Below are 20,567 nucleotides of genomic sequence, written 5' to 3'. Positions count from 1 at the left end.
CATATGAAAATGATTCTAAACTAATTCTATCAATCAATTTTATGCTTAATAAAAAATATATATTCATTCAAAAATTAAAAGAGGTTTGAACTGATAACAAAACCAACACTACTGCTATCAGACAAGGCTCGGTGAAGATCAATTGGGTTGGTCTGTCCAAAGCTTGAAATGAGAGGAAGCAACCTTGCTATCAATGATGTTTGAATTGGATTGGACCGGCCGATCGGATCAATTCAAAGAATTGTTTTGAGCCGATTAAATCGAGAATTGGTATAGACGGATCGAATCAGTGATTGAATTGAGTTTTTTTTTTAATTTTTAAATGATTTTTTAACCAAGTTAGTTGAATTGACAAAACAAACTAGTGACTTGAATGATTCAACCAACAATCCAATTCTAAAAACATTGCTTATTATGTCAAGGAAACTAGGAACCAAAAAAGATAGAAAAAAGAATTACAATGAGATTCAGGAAGAGAGTGACCGAGGACAGGTAAGGGTCTTGGCCCTTCCCTCGAAAAATGGTAAATCTCTCATTTAGTTCATTCAAAATTTGTGAAATTGTAAATTAGTATAATGATAAAATTAAACTTTGTCCCACAAAATTTATAATTTATTTTTAACTCTTAAAAATAATTTTTTGACTTCACCCGGTTATACACAGAAAAAAAAAGTTATGTAATGAGATTAAAAAAAAACAAAATTTTAATTTAATATACCCACCACATTCTTTTATCCTTAAATTCTGTAAAAAAAGAGAGATTAATATTAATTTGGCCTTTAAATTATTGGTTAAAATACTGTTTTTTCTATTATCTTTAATAATGGAGTTAAAAGTTATTGGATGCTTGTAGTTTGATCAAAATCATTGATGAAGCACATGTTGCCATGATTTAATATTATTTTAGGAGTGAAACATTATTAATAATTCCCACTAAGTTTTGATTTTAACATGTAGGGACATTGCTTGAATAAATTGCATGATTCATCTTAAAACTTAATCTTTCTTCATAAATTAATTAAATTATTTTAATTTACAACCCTACCAACTACTCATTTTGTCTCTCTTTAGTATTTGCTGATTTGTCTTTTATATTTTAAATAAATATTAAAATATGCCTAAAGTTCTTATATTAAAATTTATTTAATTAAATATGTTGATATAATATTTTGAAATTTAAAAAAAATCATTCAATAAATATGTAACATTAAAATGAATTTGAATTTAATATAAAAAAATTTAATGATAATAACAATTAAATTTTTATTTTTAAATTCGAAAATAGAAAAATTGGATTTATTAAAATGAAATAGATGAATTAAATTTTAAATATATTTTAACTTTTTATCATATTCAGAATTATAAGAATATATCAAGGGCCCACGTTGCCCACCAAACACACCTAATCCGTTAGATAAAATTGTATGAGACTAATCTTACTGGTGCGTTCACAGTTTCTCAAGTGAAACCATTCATCCATTTCCACATGCTCGTCAGATCATCATCTAACGGTTTGAGCTTCAAAGATCGAACTCAGTTTGATTTTAAATCGTAATATTTATTATGTAATTTATATTACATAAAAAGTATATATGTGTATTTTATAACATAAATATTAGAAAAATACATTAACTTATAGTTAGAAATTTGATAAAAAAAAGTTAAATAACTATTTCGACTTGAATTTGGTAACAATTTTTATATTAAAATTTGATTTTTTTTATTTAAATTAGTCTTTAAATTTGGTAATTATTCTCATGTCGGGGATTTAAACTAGGCATTTGTTTTTATTGAGCTTGAAATTTATTTTTTTGTCTAAATTAGTCCTTGAACTTGACAATTGTTTCTATATTAATGTCTGAGCTTTATGGTTTTCAAGTAAATATTAGGGACTACTTAGACAAAAAAAAATTAAGCCCCAACGTACGAATAATTACCAAGTTTAGGTTTATGATTACCTTTAATAACAATATCATCTTGTTTCTCCTATAAAATTGAAACTTTTAAGTAAATTGTAATATTGAGATTAATTAATAATGTATTTTATAGTTACTCCTAAAAGCAAGTAAACAAAAAAGTAGTACTGTTGAAGAACTACTAATAAATTTAATTTCTGCATTAGTCAAAGTAGTTGGTCACATATATTAATTAGTATCATTATTCTACTAATATACTAATATTATATTATAATTAATTTTAATAATAAGATATAATTAATTTTCACCCTAAAGTTTTAATTACACGATGAAAAAAGAAGAAAGAAAAGACTGAGTGATACTAATTTTATTTTAATACGGTAAAATAAATATAAAATCTAAAATTTATAACTATTTATTTTCATCAAAATGACTAAAATTATGATTTTCATTTTAAAAGTTGTATAGTTACCACCATTATACATATTTGTTTTGAAAACATATTTTTTGTTTTTTCAATTTTATTACATTTGAAGTGTGGATGTTGAATTAGGATAACAATTCTGGAGTGAAGTGTGAAACTGCCATCTGTCATCCAATTATTGTTAAAAGAAAAAAACAAAACAAAATTGACAACCGAACGAGAGGAATAAACCAAACCAAAACAAACCGTTGGTTAGACCGAACTAGAAAGAGAATTTGGGGATTAATTTCACTTCATATCCTTGAACTATGACCTATATCTTAAATTGCTTTTGAACTTTAAAATTTTCTAATTAAATCCTCAAATTAATAGTCTTGTATCAATCAACACTTTCTACAGCCTAACCATTAACTTCGGCGTAAATTACCAACTCAAATATATTTAAAATACATAGATTAAATTACAAATATGTATGTACATATTACGTGGACACTTTGATATGACAGATTAAAAGAGAGAAAACAATGCTCTTAAAATTTTATTAATACCATTTGGATTTTTTTTGAACGGTTTCATTCTAGTTGTTCATATAATAGATATATTCATGTTCTAAATACTCCTCAAGTCAGATCCAAGCTAAAATTTAATATCTAAATTCACGACTAAAATGATAAAAGAAACTGACCAATACACTTGTTTTTAAACCAAAATGAGTAGCGTGGTGGTAGCTCACCTCGTTACTTAACTATATGGTCAAGGTTCCATTCTCGTTTACGAGAATAAAACACATTTCATGGTAATTTATTTACCTCTTCAGAGAGCTCCTATAACGAGGGGAGTCACTATTGCCAGTGTTGTTGGATGCCCTGGTTTCAACCAAAAAAAAGTTACACATGTTTTAAAGTGTAAGGATCAATTTAAAATATAAACAATAGTTGTAGAGGTTTGGTGCAATCAACCCAATAAATAAAAGAAAGGTTAAAAAAAAGTTAGACCGTAGGTTGCAAACAACAAGAAATAAACAAACAAAAAGAAAAGAAAAGAAACAAACAAATAGAAAAGAAAATCCCTCTGCAACCATTTTTATTTACATTTTAAATTTTTTTATTTGAATTATGTTCTACGACAGTTGACCTAATTTGAATCCCCATACTGAAGAAGAAGAAGAAGAAGAAGAAAGAACACCAAAAAAAAACTTCAGTAAATCGTAAAAACAGATACTATAGTGAAGAGGGAGAGGCAAAGAGGTGAATCAAAATGGGGAATTCATTTGGGTGCTCTGCTTCAGGGGAGAGATTAGTGTCGGCGGCGAGAGATGGGGATTTAGAAGAAGCTAAGATGCTTTTGAATTGCAATCCATGTCTCGCTAAATATTCCACTTTCGGTGGCCTTAATTCTCCTCTTCATTTCGCTGCTGCTAAAGGCCACAATGAGGTTTCTTTGTTTTTCCCCTTTGGATCATACAATGTTCAGTCAGTGTTTGCTTTTTTAATAATATTTTGATTTCCTGTTCTATTTATTTTCTGGGTTTCTTTTTTCTTAGATTGTTGCTTTATTGCTCGAGAATGGAGCTGATGTTAACTCCAGGAATTACTGTGGACAGGTAACTGATATTACATTTTTCTTATCTGGGTTTCTTATTTTATTCTTAAATTTCACGTTGTGTTGGGAAAATTTTGGTATTTGATTACATGGATTTGGGATTTTGGAGTTATTTGATGACATATTTTGAAAGAAAATCCCTCTGGTCGGCTAATATTTCTAAAAGAATAGACTATTTTGGGTTTTTGAGAGTTCATTGAAACATGATTCTAGATTCCAAATCTGATTCTGTAGAAACCCAAAGCTGGCTTCAAAGTATCTATTACTTGAAATTCTACTCCTTGTTAAACAACAAATGGACCCTATATCTGCCTTATAACTAACTTTTATGTCTTTCTTTATGTTTGAATCAAAAGACGGCATTGATGCAAGCATGTAGATATGGGCGCTGGGAAGTTGTACAAACCCTTCTGCTTTTCAGATGCAATGTGAGAGCATCATCTGGTTTTTAATGAAATTTCCTTTTCCTAATTTTGTTAAAGACTTAAAAAGGAAACTTTTTCAAATGTTTGTTAATTTAGTTAATGGCAATTGTTATATTATTACTTCTGTTTTAGGTTACGAGAGCAGATTATCTAAGTGGGAGAACGGCTCTACATTTTGCTGCTGTAAATGGACATGTAAGATGCATAAGACTAGTTGTTGCTGATTTTGTTCCTAGTGCTTCTTTTGAAGCTATAAACACCCAAATAGAATGTGAAAGAGGGGATTCTGGTGTGAAGAACAAAAATGATCAGAGGTGTGTGTTCCGTTACTTCACTTAATCGGCATGTGCCTCTTCGATTTAAATGAGAATTTGGTCCTGGTTTCATTGCATGTTGTATTTTGAAAAAGGTTAATCAAAAAGGATATTTTCATTCTCATCATTTAAAGCCAAAAGTGATGGATGTTGTTGCTTTTGTGCTAATCATGTTACTTTTCACGATGCAGTGCATTGTCAAGGTTTGTGGATAAGGCAGCCGATGGTGGGATTACTGCTCTTCATATGGCTGCATTAAATGGGTATTTTGATTGTGTACAACTTTTATTAGACCTTCAAGCCAATGTCTCTGCAGTCACATTTCATTTTGGAACATCAGTGGATTTGATAGGTATCATTTTCGTTTTCTTATTATCTTCGTGGATGATTGCCTTTTGATTTGATCTTCCGGGTGATATGGTTTTTGTTTTTATGCACAGGGGCTGGAAGCACTCCTTTGCATTATGCTGCTTGTGGGGGAAACTTGAAATGCTGCCAGGCAAGGCTTATAAACAACACTTTTGGATCCATACGGAATATATCTTGAATAGTGTAATAACGTTCTTCTTTTGTCTGCAGATCCTTCTAGCAAGAGGAGCAAGTAGAATGACTTTGAATTGCAACGGGTAAACTGCCCTACTGATCTTGTTTTTTGCTCTTGTTTGTTTTGGTCTTCTAGTATGGTTTTGATTTCGGTTCTGAACATATCATGGCTAACAGAGAGTTATCTGTATTTTCTCAGGTGGCTGCCGCTTGATGTTGCCAGGATGTGGGGTCGTCATTGGCTTGAGCCCTTGTTGGCACCTAATTCTGACTCAACTATACCAAGATTTCCTTCTTCCAACTACTTGTCCTTGCCTCTTTTGAGTGTACTCAACATAGCAAGGTAATAATATAACTACCACGGTCACAATTGACACGGCCTAATTTACATTAAACTACTATCGGTATGCTTGAAGTTTCGCAAGTTTTTTGCTATCATTCCTTCTTTTACTATTTTTCCCATGATGCATTGTTGGCGTTAATGACTTACCTACGGAAGATGGACCATGGAAAAGTTTAGAAAATAAGACTTGAAATTTGTTTGCAGTTTTCTAAATTTAAAACGGTTCGAGTACTTACTAGCTAAAGCTATAGTATTTCATGTCTTATTTGCCATAATATTGCAGGCAATTATGTTCAAAGGCAATACGAGTCTTAATCCAGCAAATCCATAACCTTAGTGCTAAAAATCTTAGTTGACTTTCAGTTTAGTACGTAAATAGTTGGATGCTTATGGTTCATCAATTGGTGTGCATAGCGTTCATTTTGACTATTGTTTGCAGAGAATGTGGGTTGCAGTCCTCAACAACCTCCTCGGATGATGTCGATACTTGTGCCGTCTGCCTTGAGAGAGCATGTAGTGTTGCTGCTGAAGGTATGTCTTCAACTTACTGTTTTCGTGATTTGGGTTTCCTATTCCAGTTAGCAACTGTAAGGTTTTGCCCTTCGAGTCATGGAAAAAGCCTCTTTTGAAAAGGCAATGGCAGGGCTGCATACTATAAACGACCCTCACTCAACCCTTGCAGATCTGGGAGCCTTGTGTACCAGGGAATACCCCTTTTATTTGTTGCGTTTCTGTTCTAGTGGGAAAATGCAAGTAGCAAAGATAGCATCTAAAAGTAGCCGGGAATTCTTTTCGTTATTAACATCACTAATACATTTTCTATCATACGACTAAACTGCTGTACTTATTTGTTTTTTACTCATCGAATTCAGGATGCGGGCATGAGTTATGCGTAAGGTGTGCACTCTATCTATGCTCAACAAGCCACATTCCGTCCAACATGGTTGCCCCAACAGGTTCTATTCCATGCCCTCTCTGTAGACACGGCATCCTCTCCTTTGTCAAGTTGCCGAGTTCGCCAATAAAAGAAATCAAGCTACAGCTTTCCTTTGGCCTATGTACACCATGCATGCTTCATCCCCGTGATGCAGATTGCCCATCACCAACTTCAGAGATCAGAAAGAATCGTATTTCATCGGTCTCTTCAGACATTTTCTGTCCAGTTACCTGTAGCCCATTTCCTTCTGTCGCCATCCCTTTATGCACCTGCAACGACAGTCCTTGCCCCTCTTTCGAACATCGAGAGACAACAGCAGAAACACAAGAAGAATCCCCCGGACGTTCACAAGCAACATCTATAGAACAGGATAAACTTGAAGGACCGAGACTAGAGAGAACAACCTGTTCAAGCATGTTTTGGGGCAGAAGGAGCTGTAGTAGAGAGCATCAATGCAATTCAGAAATAAATGCTTGATTTGGTTTTTCTTCCATTGTTTGATCTTTATGTTCTACAAAAAAAAAAAAAGGTCTTGGGTTCCATTTATATCACAATGGGGTTTTTGGGTTGTATTATGTAATTATTACGAGTTGAAATTTATTTAGTGTTAAATCTTATAAAAAGTAGTATTACGGAATCATATATAAACCCATTAAAGTTCTTAAGACATCATGATTAAACATGTTCAAAAATCTTAAATGTAAAGCAACATTTCATTGTGTGCAAGCAACATAACATAGTTATAGTTTCTTCCTTACAAGACAAGCTACCATGAGATGTGAAAGGATTATATTACCTCATATGATAGAAAAAATGCAGGTCGATATATCGTGAACCGATGAGAGATCCTTTAAACTAAAATGGTTTACACGGAGCAATGCTAGCAAACCATTTGTTCGGAAAATAGCAGTTTATGGCTCTCCAAACAGTAAACAGATAAGAAACCGAAAATGTTCAGCCATTCTCCAATCATGCTACGATGGCATAGAAAATGTTCAGCCATTCTCCAATCATGCTACGATGGCATACATCTGAAAATCTCTTAACTACATCTATAAATGAAATAACATTCTCAAAGAGTTTTCTTGCAGCATGTATTCAATCACGATGTATACAAAAAAAAAACGTATGTAATCATCTGTTACAAGCAAAAAATCTAAGCCAAAGGCCAACAACTACAGAAAACCGAGTTATCAGAAAACATACAGAATACCGCGTCGGTAAAACACCAGACTTGCCGAAGTAATAACCGCCCAGATGAAGACGATCCACCAAGCCATAAACACAGCAACTTCTTTAACCAGGTTGTACTTATCAAACGAATTAGTATCAATCTGAGATAAGCCGAGAAAGAGAAGTAGCGATACTGATGGAGCAAAGAATTGCACAACTGCAAGGCATAAGTAGTGATTATGCAGGAAAACCTTAGCACGGCTAAAATCCAAATCTGGGACCTTACTGGCATGCAATCTTTGATACCAAGACAAAACTGCTTCATTCAAAAACATCTGCAGGTTCGAACGTAAGGAGACGATTTGTAAAACTCCGGAAAGCAATAAGCAGAGAAGCCTAAATCTGGTAAATTCGGATTTCGAAAAACTCACAAAACTAAGGATTTCAACAAATGGATTGATCCAAAGTAAAGCAGTAAACACAGTCAATATATAATTGGCATATAGAATCAATCTAGAGAACCATCCACAAGAAATTATGGATAAATTACATCTAAGTTGATCAGTACCGAGCCAAAAGGATCTTGCATTTTTCCCAGCAGGCATATATAAAGAACCAGCAATGAATCCCATCAATATAGAAACAAAAATCCTCCAAGACCCTTCAATTGAATCGAAATGGAAATCAAAAACCAATGGTCCAATCCCAGAACAAATTATAATCCCTAAAATAAACCCTAAAACACCAAAAATTGCACTGAATTGCTTTTCAGATCTCTTGGAACCAGATTTCTCAAACGATATCTTTGCAAGTGATGAAAAAGCTTTGATTAAACCAATAAACCCAAAGATAATTGGTATCAAATCACCATTTGCTAAAACCCCAGAATCTTGTTTGTAACCTAAATACTTGTAAAGCAACAAACAAGAAATACCCACAAAGGAAAAAACGAAAGAATTGTGATAATCATTGTAAAAAAGCCTTGTTTGAAGATGGCCCTCATCGAGTTTTAGCCTAAAGATCTGTGCATTGTTTTCATCGAATTCGAATTTGTCTTTAGATTTGTTCTTCTTTCTGAGCTCAGTATTGGTTCTTGAAGATAAAGATTGGTAACCATCAAGTCCAGAACCTGAATCTGAAGGTCTACGGATGGCGGCTCTAACACCGGAAGAAGAAGAAGCAGAGCCGCCGTGGTGGCCGGCAACGTTATCAGGGTGGATGTAAGTGTGGAGACCTTGAAGAAAGAAAACAGGGATTTTGAGGAAAGTGAGGACTAAAGTGAGGGATAAAGAGAATAAGGTTTGGAGTATGAGATTGGAGTAAAGTTGAAAGAAGGGTAACATTGTTGGTTTTGCACCAAAGGATTTTGGGGTGTGTTGTTAAGTTGAGATCAGAGAACAGAGATCGATGTTTGTGTTAAGGGAAAGTGAAGTTTGTGACTTTGGGTCGTCCTGTTTCTTTGTGTGTTGTCGGACTTGAACTTTCAATGGAGGGCTTAAAGAAGTCTGAAGTTCCAACCATCAAAAATCTGTCTTTCGGTCTTCGCTCATAAATGTATAAATGTACAAAACCTTCTAGTTGGATAGTATTTTTTCTCTTCGATTTAAAGAAAAAAGATTAGTCCATATATATTATATTAAAGAAAAAAAATTAATCTTTTTCATTAAAAAATTTATCTATTTTTATGGTTAAGTATAAGTTTATCAAGATCTTGATAAATCTCAAAATTGAGATAATATGCAATTGTATATATGATTTTTAATTTGGAGTAATTAAACACGTAAAACTCTAATTGTGGTTTAAATATATACTTAAAACTTTAATTTTGATTTAATCATACATATTTAAAGAAATAAATACATCATTTTATTTTTTATATTGGATAAATATAATTATTTATGTATGCAATATATAAGCATAAAATATTGTTATATCAATAAATGTGTTAATAATTTACACTAAATGGATCAAATTAAATTTTCATGTATAAAATTGCATAAAATCAAAGTTCATGTATACAATTGCATATTAAACCATAGTTCATGTATAATTTTGGGATTTATCATAAGAGGATAAATGCATTTTAGTGCGCTCGAACCCATGAGCTCCTACATTAACAATAATGCTAATGCTAACTGAATTAAAATTCAATCGGCAAGTTTGTTAAGATTTAATTATATGTGTTTAAATATAATTATAATTATATTTAATTATATGTGTTTAAGGATCAATTTGATAGAATTTGTAAATGTGAAGGGTTAAATTTATTGAGTTATTAGAATTGAGATCAAGTTGATAGAATGTGTAAGTATTGAGGATTAAAATGTGTTATATACCAGATAGAAAAAGGTCACATTAACTATTTAATAGAGAGTGATCAAAAATAAAAATAATCTAAAATATGAGTGACTAAAATAGAAATTACCTAAAACGTTATAACTAAATTAAAAATTTTCATAATTAAGTGACTAAACTAGAAACATGCTAATAGTTGAGCGACTAATTCTGTAGTTTACCCGAATAATCTAGTTTCTCATTAATATTGCCCAAATGCCCATTAAAGACCCAATAGGAATTCAAAATTTCCAAACAATTTGGGTTTTGGGTTCTACGGTTGATCCAAAGGAAAATAAAAACAGAAAAAAAAAATAAATGTTTGTTATGCTTAAATCTGCTCATGGACTGGACCACCTATCCAGGTTCGAAGATCCGTCTATAAAAAATGAGAGGGTTTGGACAAAATGCGAGACTCGAAAGATAAACTTAGGTAAAATTTAAGGTCTGTTTTATATATGGGTCGAGTTATGGGTAAGTATTTTTTACCTGAGCTAGCCCAACCCGAATACTATATTATAAAATAATATTATATTAATTATATATATTTATATTAAATCACTAAATCAATAACAATTAAACTCATTGCTCAAGACCTAAAAAAATTTACCCAAACCCAACCCAAAATATAAAATATAAAATATATATTTAATACAATAAAATATTTATTATATTTATTTGTGTTTTTTAATATAAATACTTTTTAATGTATTTTTTACGTGTTAGAAAACTTTTATTTTAACATTTTTTAGTACATTAAATCTATTATATTTTTTAAAAGATTTAATTTTAAATAAAAATTAATCTAAAAAATTTAATATGGCTGGTTTGGGTCGAACTCGAGCTGATTTAAGAAAAGTAAACCTCAGCCCAAGCTTGAAAAGGTGGTCTAAATACTTTACATAAGCTTGGTCTGGCAATGAGCATTGCTAATTTTACTATTTCAATTTAGTTATTACAAACTTATTTTTTTAATTTTTAATATGTTTAAGGATTTTTAAATTTCTATTTGTTTGATTAATGGTGATTCAATTAACATCTCTTGAACACCTTATTTTAAAATGAAAATCTGATTGACCTAAAATTATGGGTTGGATTACTAAACACCCCATAATTTCTTCCCCTGTAAAAAATTATAATTCTTATAAATTAATAAAATATCAATATATATATCGTGTTAATGAATTTATATTAAAAATTGTAAAATAATATCAATACTTTTATAAATTTAAAGATATTTATATTAAAAGTTGAAATCTTACTTATTATGATAATATCACCCTTGGTTAAAATATACAATGTTACGCACCTCCAAAACTTGGGTTGAAAAAAAAATTGTCCCGTTGAAACAATGATTGAGGCTCTTCTATTAACACCCTAACGTAGAGGCGGAGTGAGGAGGCTGGCAAGGGTCTCGGTTCTCCTTAAAATAAAAAAATTTTCATTTAGATCCTTTTATAATTTATAAAGTTTTAAATTAGTAATGATAAAATTATATTTTGACTCTCCAAAATGATAAAAAATTTAATTTAATCATTTAAAAATTATAAAAATATAAAATATTAAAATAATAAAATTATATTTTTATTATCGTGAAAATATATAATTTAATTTCTAACCCTAGCAATTAAAATTCAAATCTTGATACTATGATTTTCCCGATAAATTGTATTTAGAAATATAAAAATTTGTATTGTTTGGAACACTGTGAAAAGGTCAATGTCACCCTCTTCCCATGTGCTTTGTTGCGTCTTACATATTAATCACCCCATATGTACTCTCCTCGTTACACGGATCTCTTCGTGGAATGGACAATGACATACTTATTACCTACTGGATTCCCCTTAATTTCATTTTTTTAAAATTGATAATTAAAAATTAAAAATAACAAAATATAGAAGCACCAGCCAAATTAAATTTTATTTATATATTTTAAACATCAATACTGATTCTGTGCAGTATATACTATGAGTCTGATATATATGGCAAAAGAATCGAGTAAGTGTATTTTTTTTAATTGAATATTTAAAATGTAATTGATTACATGAGTTTATTATTTGAATATATCATCTCGGCTGCTGGTGAATGGTTTTTTTTTTAATAATCTCATTATAAATTTTAATTATATTTGTGCTTTTTGATATAATGTCTAGAACTACCCATAGTCCACCCTCAACTCATAAATAAGAGATTAATGTACTTCAACATACTCAAACCCATGCCTTCCTGCATTGACAACGATGTCTATATCAATCGAGCTAAAATTCAATCGGCTATTGATAGATGAATTCTTTGATTGGTGAATTCAACTTTAAATTTTGGGCAGCAAGCATATGTGAATTAGGGAGGCTTAGAGTTTTAATTTTGATACGATTTTAAAATATTGTAATTAAGTCCCAACCTAATTACTTAACTAATTTCAATTTAATTAATTAGTCCACATATAATTTTCATAATTAATATTTGAACTTTAATACTCAATATCTCAATCTTGTCAACCTAGTAAAAAAATATCTTGTTTCTCTAGGGTTCAGCAAGAAAAGAAAATAATTAGATTTGAGGTGTTTCAACCGGGTTTTATTTTTATTTAATTTATAATTATTTTTAATTTTTTATAATATAAAAACAAATGTGTTGTTTTTAAAATAGTGAAAATAGCTTAAAAGTTCTAAATAAGAATACTTTTTTTAAATTACATTATAAAAAGTATTGATTATTTTTTTATTTACTCTAAAAGTTATTATTTTTTTAAAAATATTCAAAAAAATTATAAAACAAAACTGATTTTTATTAAAATATAATTCTAAAATTTCAAAAAAATAAAAAATTAATATGAAAAAAAAATCGAGAATCAAAAAAAATTATAATAAATGATTCTAAAAAAACTCGACTCAACTAAATCATATCATAAAATTGAAATATAGATTGCACCCAACACATACATCAAAACTAAAATATCTTACCTGACTTTATTCTTAAGAAAATAATAAATTATGGTTAGAAATAAAGTGACCAGCACATTAAAAACAATAGCAAATTAATAAGGGGTAAATTGTAGTTTAACCTCTTAAAAATGATAAAAAATTCAATTTAAATTTTTAAAAATTATAAAGATATAGACTATTAAAATAATAAAATTATAATTTAATTTTAACCCTAATTTTTTTTTTGCCCCTAACTAAATTCAAAAACATCAGATTTGGTAACATGTCAAAACATATAATTGCTATTTTGTAGCTCCAAATGACATGTTTTATAGTTTCCTGTGTGTATACTATTGCTTAGGTGTTATGTATGGTGAAAATGATTAAGCAACCAACACTATGAGGATAAGGCCAGCGTGGCCAACATTCAAAATCTCTCTCTTTTTCTTCTATGTCCCTGTCGACATCTCCTTTATTCATATCCTGTCACCTTTTTTAACTATATTATTCTTATATATATTGTAAGAATATTTATCAAAGTGAGTACTACGTTTTCCAGATCCAAAATATCTTAGATGAAGATATCCGAAAAATATCTTACATCAATTACCTACATACATGTATAGCCGAAATGCATGATCAATTATTAATTTTTTTTAATAAAATATGTATACTTATGAAGGAGGAGACGATAGTTCACATGGTGGAAGAAAACCGTCTTTATGAACTGGGCTGAGTTTGAGCTGGGTCTAAACACGATATTATGATATTTTATGTTTGTCTAACCCAACCCCACTTGGATTGAGGGTTTATAGTCATCTTAATATTTAATATATTAATATATTTTTATTTATTAAATTTTTTATATAGTCATCTTAATATTTTTTAATATTTATATTATAATAGTATTATATATTACTATATGTTTAATTTTCATGTTATATAAATTATATAATATAAAACATTACAAACTTAAAACGGGTTGATCAAGTTTTGAATGTTCAAGCCCAAACTTAACCCATATTTTAAATGTGCATAAATTTTTTTTTTGTCTAAGACCAATTTTCGGGCTTAATATTTTTGCCTAACCCCTCCTAAATTTTGGATAGACTTTCTAGTTTGAGTGAGTAGTCCAACCCATGAATAGATCTAAATAAGCCAAACTAAGACAGATTTTGGGTAGACAACTTAAGGAGTAGAGTAGTGTTTTAGGTAGATGGCGATTAAATTTGATAAGTATACCAACTAAGTATTTGTTGAGCCTGAATAGATTTGAAGTTTCACGTATCACTCATACAAGAGGAGACATGACCATTTGACTCGACAAAGTCAAAGAAATGAGGATCCATGTATAGAGTGTGCTGAAAACCAATAGGGGCTAACTTAATTGAGGTCTCTTAATTTGATGAGGCATGAGTATTCAGTTAATCTTAAATAAGGTGAGATTTCTCTAAATTATGTGAAGAAATATACAAATAACACTTTTAAATATAACTCAATTACTAAATTTATACACAAATATAAATTATAAAATTATAAAATTATAAACTAAGTTTAGTAATTTTATTTTATTTTTATTGCAATAATTAAAAAACTAAAAGAGTTAAAAATTGATTTAAAATATCAATATCTTATGTAAAGTGATGTGGGGAAGAATGTACTAATTGTTATTTGACAACACTAATCATAAGTCATTAGGAATTTATTTATTTTGGTGAAAATTAGGAATTTATTTTTGATAAAAAATTAGAAATTTATTTTTAATATCCATTTTAGGGTTCATAGTTAATTTCTTGACGATATTTAATTATTATATATGTTATCTCTAACATAATGTTATATTTGATGATTAATTATCTAAAAAAAAACTTACAAAAGAAAATCCAAATATTATTCAAAGAGTGTACATACACACAAATTAAACTCTCTGCTACTATTCTACTAAAAAAACCCACTACATTGCAACACAACGAAATAAAAAAAGAAATAATTAATTAATAGAAAAAAGGGTCCCAAATCAAAGAAGATTTTATCTTTTTTTTTTTTTTAATATTAGTTTGCTGGGAAAAGATCTTTTCTCAGCATCTTCATCATCTGTTCTGTTTATGATCTCCGGGACCACCTGCAAAAAACAGATCAAATTAATGGAACCCCACACATTATAAGAGAGAGAAGAAACAACAACAACAACAAAAACAGAAGTTTATTTGCTTTGCTAAGACTAAAAAAAATTCATCAATGTCAGAGACTGTTAAGACATTGTGTTGCAAAGATTGGAACTTTGCCAGCTTTCTGGGTCCATACAATTAAGATCAAGTGACCAACCTGATCTTCTGATGAATCATACCGCTGCGGTTGTGATGATGATGATGGTCTCTTTGATCTTTTATCAGTCTTGACTTTCATTTTGCTTCTTGTTGTGATAATGGAATCTATTGTTGAGGATCATAAAAATGGACCAAGACAAAGAATAATTAAAGATGATTAAAAAAGAAGGGTAAAGTGACCCATAGCTATAAATATCTCCAGGCATATTTCACATTTTTATATGTTTTTAAAAAAAAAACGCATTTTAAATGTTTTTTTCAGAAAAAGAAAATGAATTCACGAGTCAATGTTTCATAGCCTTTTTTACGGCGGACTGAAAAAAATCTTCCAGCTTTTGCTACTTGATAACAAGACAGTTTTAATGGCGGTGGGAGGGATATTGTGTTAATGCATCCTTTTGCAACATGGGAACAAAGGGAGCAATTTTCGAAAACTTATACATATTTGATCCAACTCTCAACAATACTACACATTGACACTTATCGCGTCAACCTTGCAGCTGGAGGTCGTATTTTTATCAATCCAAGTGTTCTCCTCGAACAATACCGACCATTATTTGAGTTTCGATCAATTGTCTCGAAAACTTTTTCTCATAGAGTCAGAAGTTGCTTTAAGACGATGAAATATGTAAAGGGTAAACTGATAATAACATTACCTGAAGAAGCATGTTTTCTTCTGGACTGGACATTGTGTCGTTTGCAGTCGAGAGTAGACTCGGAGCTGTCGGGAAGGTGACGGTCGAGACGACGATGATAAAGATCGTTGTTCTCTAGCATTGTACGGACGAACCATGCTTCCATGGAGTTTAAGAAACGCACATGCTTCTCGTCCGTCCATGACTCGTTCTGGTTGTTGCCGGGCAGCACGTGAGAGTTCATGGCTTCCAAAGCTAAGCCAAATACAAAAAATAAACCCTTTTCTTTTCCCGTTCAGATTCCCGAGAAACAAACAGTTGGGTTGGTTTTTTCTTCTTTTAATTGGTAATCACCTTCTTCATTTTTTTCCTTTCGATTGAAGCGATCTTTATGAATGGGTTTCAAGGGTTTTATATGATAGAGTGCAGCCAAAAAGGACTGGGTTATCTTTTTGACAAATTAATAAATAAATAGACCAGAGCTTTGGTGAGAGTACCAAAATTCTATACTCGCTGCACTTAACTGCCATCTGTCTTAACTTATCTAATTATTTTTTTGTATAATTATGCTAAATCTTTTAAATTTTTTAAAATAATATTTATAAACATAATTAATCATCCAAAATATGGGTTTTCTTTAACATTAATTATTAACCCTATGTATGAAAATATGTTTAATTTTTTAAAGAGGTGAAAGGAATAGCCGAGCGAGTAGAGTAAGGTGAAAATATCTGGAGGACTAAATTAAAAAGAAAAAAAATCTGGATTTAGAAAGGAAGATATTTTGGGGGGAGGGATCAACAAAGAAGCTGGGGGCGGAGTTTCCATGAGATGCTGACTGACTGTCATCCTTTTCGTGGATTTTGATTTTTGGTTGGAAAAGGGCAGCTAATGTAATTTTGTCAAAATGAAAATTGCAACGTTTCTTCTTTCTTGTCGAGTGTGGATGAAGTTGGATTGGATTTATCTTTCATGGGCGTATTTTGAGTGAACAGTAAAAAGTTAAAAGATTGATTAAATTAATTTATAAATTTAATTAATTATTTAATAATGTAAAATTAAAAATTGATTGTCTATTCAATAAATATTAGGTAACAGTCTCATAATGGTATGTCTAAGTTGTTTCTAAACTTTATCTTAATGGTTCATTTTATTTATAAATATTTACTACATGTAAATGGGTAAAAAGTAAACAACACTGGTAGAAAAGAAAAGAGATGCTTCCTTAATTGGACCAACACAAAGAAGTGGAGACGTAAGCTAAGCTGTACACTTATGATTATGTGAAAATTTAGTGTTGGATTTTTCATCCTCATATAACAAGCTTTTCAGATTTCATCCTCTTATCGTTAATTTTAATCCCCTCATTTCAACATCAAATCACAAACAAATCTGTAAAAGATATCATCAATGGATTTCAATTAATTTTATTGAGAACAAAAAATACAACATGGCCTTTATATTTTTTCAAGAAAACTTTAACGATTGAAAAGTATATAAAATTATTAAATATTAAGTTAAAAAAATATTAACGGGTTTAAAATAGGTTGGGTTAGCTAATTATAAATATAAGCGAGTCTCGATAAAATTTTAAACCTATATTTTAAGTCAGGTTAAGATTGAACAAAAATATTAATATTATGCTTAAACTCAGTCCGAGCTTGACTTAGTTTGACCTATAAACACCTTTAATCAAAACTTGTCTAGCTTGAACTCAGGAATCTATCCACAACATTTAACTATTATTTTAATAGATATAATGTTGTATAATATTTTAATTGTTTTCAAAATGAAAAGTAAAATAAACCTATCATTTATTACTAAGGTAGTTTAATGAGATGAAGACGGAAGGTGGACCACCAATCAGGCTAGTTTAGTGGTAAGTTTGTGTGTATTTCAAGTTAATTGGTATGATATTTAGGGTTTCGAAGATATTAAAATTTTATATTTTTTGACACGTGGATTATTTTTATCACGTCGAGTGACATTATTTATAAAAAATATCTTATTATAGATAATTTTGTCTGTTATTATTGAAATGGGTAATAATATATTTGGTACCTAAACTTTAACAAGTCTTCTAATGTGATGCTTTTCGTGTGGTACCTTCCTTGAATGATGTTAAAATTTGACATGGCTTAACATGTGGACTGATTGGATGCTACTACGTGGCATTATTTTTTAGAAAAAGAATTAAGTAGTCAAGGTCAAGGGACCTAAAAATAATTATACCAAAATTGCTATTTGAGTTCAAATTTTAGTTGTTTTACAAGTCAATTCTATGGTTGCCAATTAGTCAAATACAGGATTAGATAAAAATTGTGATGGAACGATAATAGTTTATTATAAATTTATAATTGACGTAGTCTACATCATATGTATAATAGTTTATGAATGACATGTAATTTAGTCTTATGAAAGTATTTTATAAAGAAATTCTATATGATATATAAAAACATCATACATAAATTTCTTCTAAAATTTCTACACTTCGAAATTAAAAAAGAGGAGGGATGCTTTGTTCATGTTTAAAGAAGTTTTGGGGATCAACCTTTGTCTTTACATACACCAACTTGTCGAAGTTGTTCTTAAAATATTTAAGACCCCAAACCTTAGCTTCTGTATAGCTTCCTTTGTCGTGGTTAAATTTGTTAGTCCCGATGTCAAGATCTCTGTAATTCACATATGCTTCCCGTGGTGATTTTGAAACGTAGGGAGTCATGTAACTGTAAACTCTCCTCATCCAATTCATGAACTTTTCAGAGTTTTTGTTTTCCTCTTCTTCCCAATTCACCACGTATAAGATGCTATAGAGGTTGCCAGCTCTGTGAGGATATGGATATTCGGTCTCAGGAATCTCATCCATTTTGCCTCCATAAGCCACCAATACCATAACTGCGGATTTTGCTTCATCCTCGTAAAACTTGGGCCATAATCCTTCGAACCCCGATTCAGAAATCGGTTGTTTTACGAAGTCAGATTTTGCTTTGAAGAATGTTTGCGAAAGAGCTGACTTTTGAGTCCTATTAAGTAAAGTTTCCAATGGTAATCCGATTATAGATACGGTACTGTAGAGAATAGATTCAGCCCAACTCATCTCCAAGCAATCTTCTTTCACTAGTCCAAGTTCAGGGAATTTCTCTTCCATCAATGGAATAAGCTCATCAATGCTTCCAAGAAACACGGAACCGTAACTTGCTTGTATCGTCATCTTCCCATCTTCACTTGAATTCACCCTTGCTATGGCAATACTCGAGTGTATTTCTTTGGGAAATTTGCGCGCAATAGACTGCCACTGATGAACAAGTTTGGCTGCATTTTGCTCTAGCGTTTTGCTCACTGTACAAGCAGTAACATTAGCTGGAACTGGAACCAATTTCACTTTCCATGCAAGAACTATACCAAAGCTACCTCCACCACCTCCCCGAATGGCCCAAAACAGATCTTCTCCCATCGATTTTTTATCAAGAATTCTCCCATAAGCATCAATTAAACGAGCGTCGATTACATTATCTGAGGCAAGACCATATTTTCAAAACAATACGCCATAGCCTCCTCCACTCAATTGTCCACCAATACCCACGGTGTGGCCGATACCAGCCGGAAAGGCAAGAGTTCTAGTTTTCCGAGCAATTTCATAGTATAATTCACCGACAGTTGCACCAGATTCAACCCATGCCGTAGCTTTTTCAACGTTAACCTGAACTGATCGGAGATTCACCAAATCGATGACCACAAACGGAACTTTATAAGCTGTAGTATAAGAAAGACCCTCAAAGTCATGGCCCCCACTCCGAGTTCTGACTTGCAGTCCATGTTTTCTACAGCAATAAACTGTTGCTTGGATGTGGGATGCGTGGAATTGTGTTACAATGGCCAAAGGTGTAGGCGTAGAAGGTGTTGTGAACCTGAAATTTTGAGCAGATGATTTCAAAACAGAGGAGTAAGAAGAATTATGGTATGTGTAAACGAGCTTTGCAATAGAAGAAGAGTTGTGAAAACGAAGGGAAAGGCAACGAAGAAATTCTTCGGCAGGTTGAGCTGAAGCACTAATTCTCCATGACAAGGAGAGGAGAATAAGAAGAAGAAAAGGAAACATATTTAATTTAATTTCTGGGTGTATGTTATGTGAGCATTGAAATGTGTTGCAAGCAATCACGTTATTAATAATGCTAAGGTTGGTGGGCAGGGTCATCTGCTAGATATTAAACCAAAATTACGTTGAAGAATCAACAAGAGGCAAGGTCAACGTTATGGCCGCCCATTGTTTCAGCTGTCGTATTTGACATAATTGCAATTAGCTTTGCTCCAAGAGCCGAATAATACGAATCTGATCCCAATTGACAAAGAAGATTTCTTGGATAGTAGCATCATCTATTTATGTGAACATCTATCCATTGCTCCACAATTGTAATCAATAATAATTTATTCATTTAACAACATAAATCTTAAAATTATATATTGATTTTGATCTAGTGTGAAATGTGATAAATAAATTTTAATTTTATATAAGTAATCTCTTCAAACAAAATGCTGACTTCTACATAGCCTCCTTTACTATTGTTACAGTCATCAACTCCATTGGTTCGAGGTTGTCAGCTGACCGAAATTTTTAGCCTTCCACTTGCAGCATATACAGAGTATCTTTGACTTTTCTTAGGAAATGCTTG

At 31.0% G+C, this 20,567-nt stretch overlaps 3 protein-coding genes and 1 pseudogene across 4 annotated transcripts; 1 reads left to right on the top strand and 3 right to left on the bottom strand.

Moving 5' to 3' along the window:
• Nucleotides 1–3,343: 3,343 nt before the first annotated feature.
• On the top strand, nucleotides 3,344–7,144 carry LOC107947297 (E3 ubiquitin-protein ligase XBAT33). The gene is made up of 10 exons (XM_016881899.2): nucleotides 3,344–3,774; nucleotides 3,884–3,943; nucleotides 4,299–4,370; nucleotides 4,500–4,681; nucleotides 4,873–5,033; nucleotides 5,122–5,180; nucleotides 5,261–5,307; nucleotides 5,424–5,567; nucleotides 6,007–6,098; nucleotides 6,440–7,144. The coding sequence occupies exons 1-10, from the start codon at nucleotides 3,598–3,600 to the stop codon at nucleotides 6,979–6,981; spliced, it is 1,536 nt and encodes a 511-aa protein (XP_016737388.1). The 5' UTR covers nucleotides 3,344–3,597; the 3' UTR covers nucleotides 6,982–7,144.
• LOC107947298 (uncharacterized) lies at nucleotides 6,331–9,271 on the bottom strand. Of its 2 annotated transcripts, none has more exons than XM_016881900.2 (2): nucleotides 7,301–9,271; nucleotides 6,331–7,015 (listed from the first exon to the last, which is right to left on the bottom strand). In XM_016881900.2, the coding sequence occupies exon 1, from the start codon at nucleotides 9,018–9,020 to the stop codon at nucleotides 7,698–7,700; it is 1,323 nt and encodes a 440-aa protein (XP_016737389.1). In that variant the 5' UTR covers nucleotides 9,021–9,271; the 3' UTR covers nucleotides 6,331–7,015; nucleotides 7,301–7,697. The 2 variants fall into 2 exon arrangements, with proteins under 2 accessions (XP_016737389.1, XP_040963626.1); XM_041107692.1 differs by having other exon boundaries at nucleotides 7,711–9,257.
• A 5,533-nt stretch (nucleotides 9,272–14,804) lies between these two features.
• On the bottom strand, nucleotides 14,805–16,409 carry LOC107947299 (uncharacterized). The gene is made up of 3 exons (XM_016881902.2): nucleotides 15,919–16,409; nucleotides 15,261–15,367; nucleotides 14,805–15,057 (listed from the first exon to the last, which is right to left on the bottom strand). The coding sequence occupies exons 1-3, from the start codon at nucleotides 16,139–16,141 to the stop codon at nucleotides 14,965–14,967; spliced, it is 423 nt and encodes a 140-aa protein (XP_016737391.1). The 5' UTR covers nucleotides 16,142–16,409; the 3' UTR covers nucleotides 14,805–14,964.
• Nucleotides 16,410–18,289: 1,880 nt separating this feature from the next.
• Nucleotides 18,290–20,038, bottom strand: LOC107947300 (berberine bridge enzyme-like 28; annotated as a pseudogene).
• Nucleotides 20,039–20,567: the final 529 nt, after the last annotated feature.

Source organism: Gossypium hirsutum, chromosome D12 (genome assembly GCF_007990345.1).
Source record: "Gossypium hirsutum isolate 1008001.06 chromosome D12, Gossypium_hirsutum_v2.1, whole genome shotgun sequence".
NCBI classification, from domain to species: domain Eukaryota; kingdom Viridiplantae; phylum Streptophyta; class Magnoliopsida; order Malvales; family Malvaceae; genus Gossypium; species Gossypium hirsutum.
This window is presented reverse-complemented; position numbering and strand designations above follow the sequence as displayed.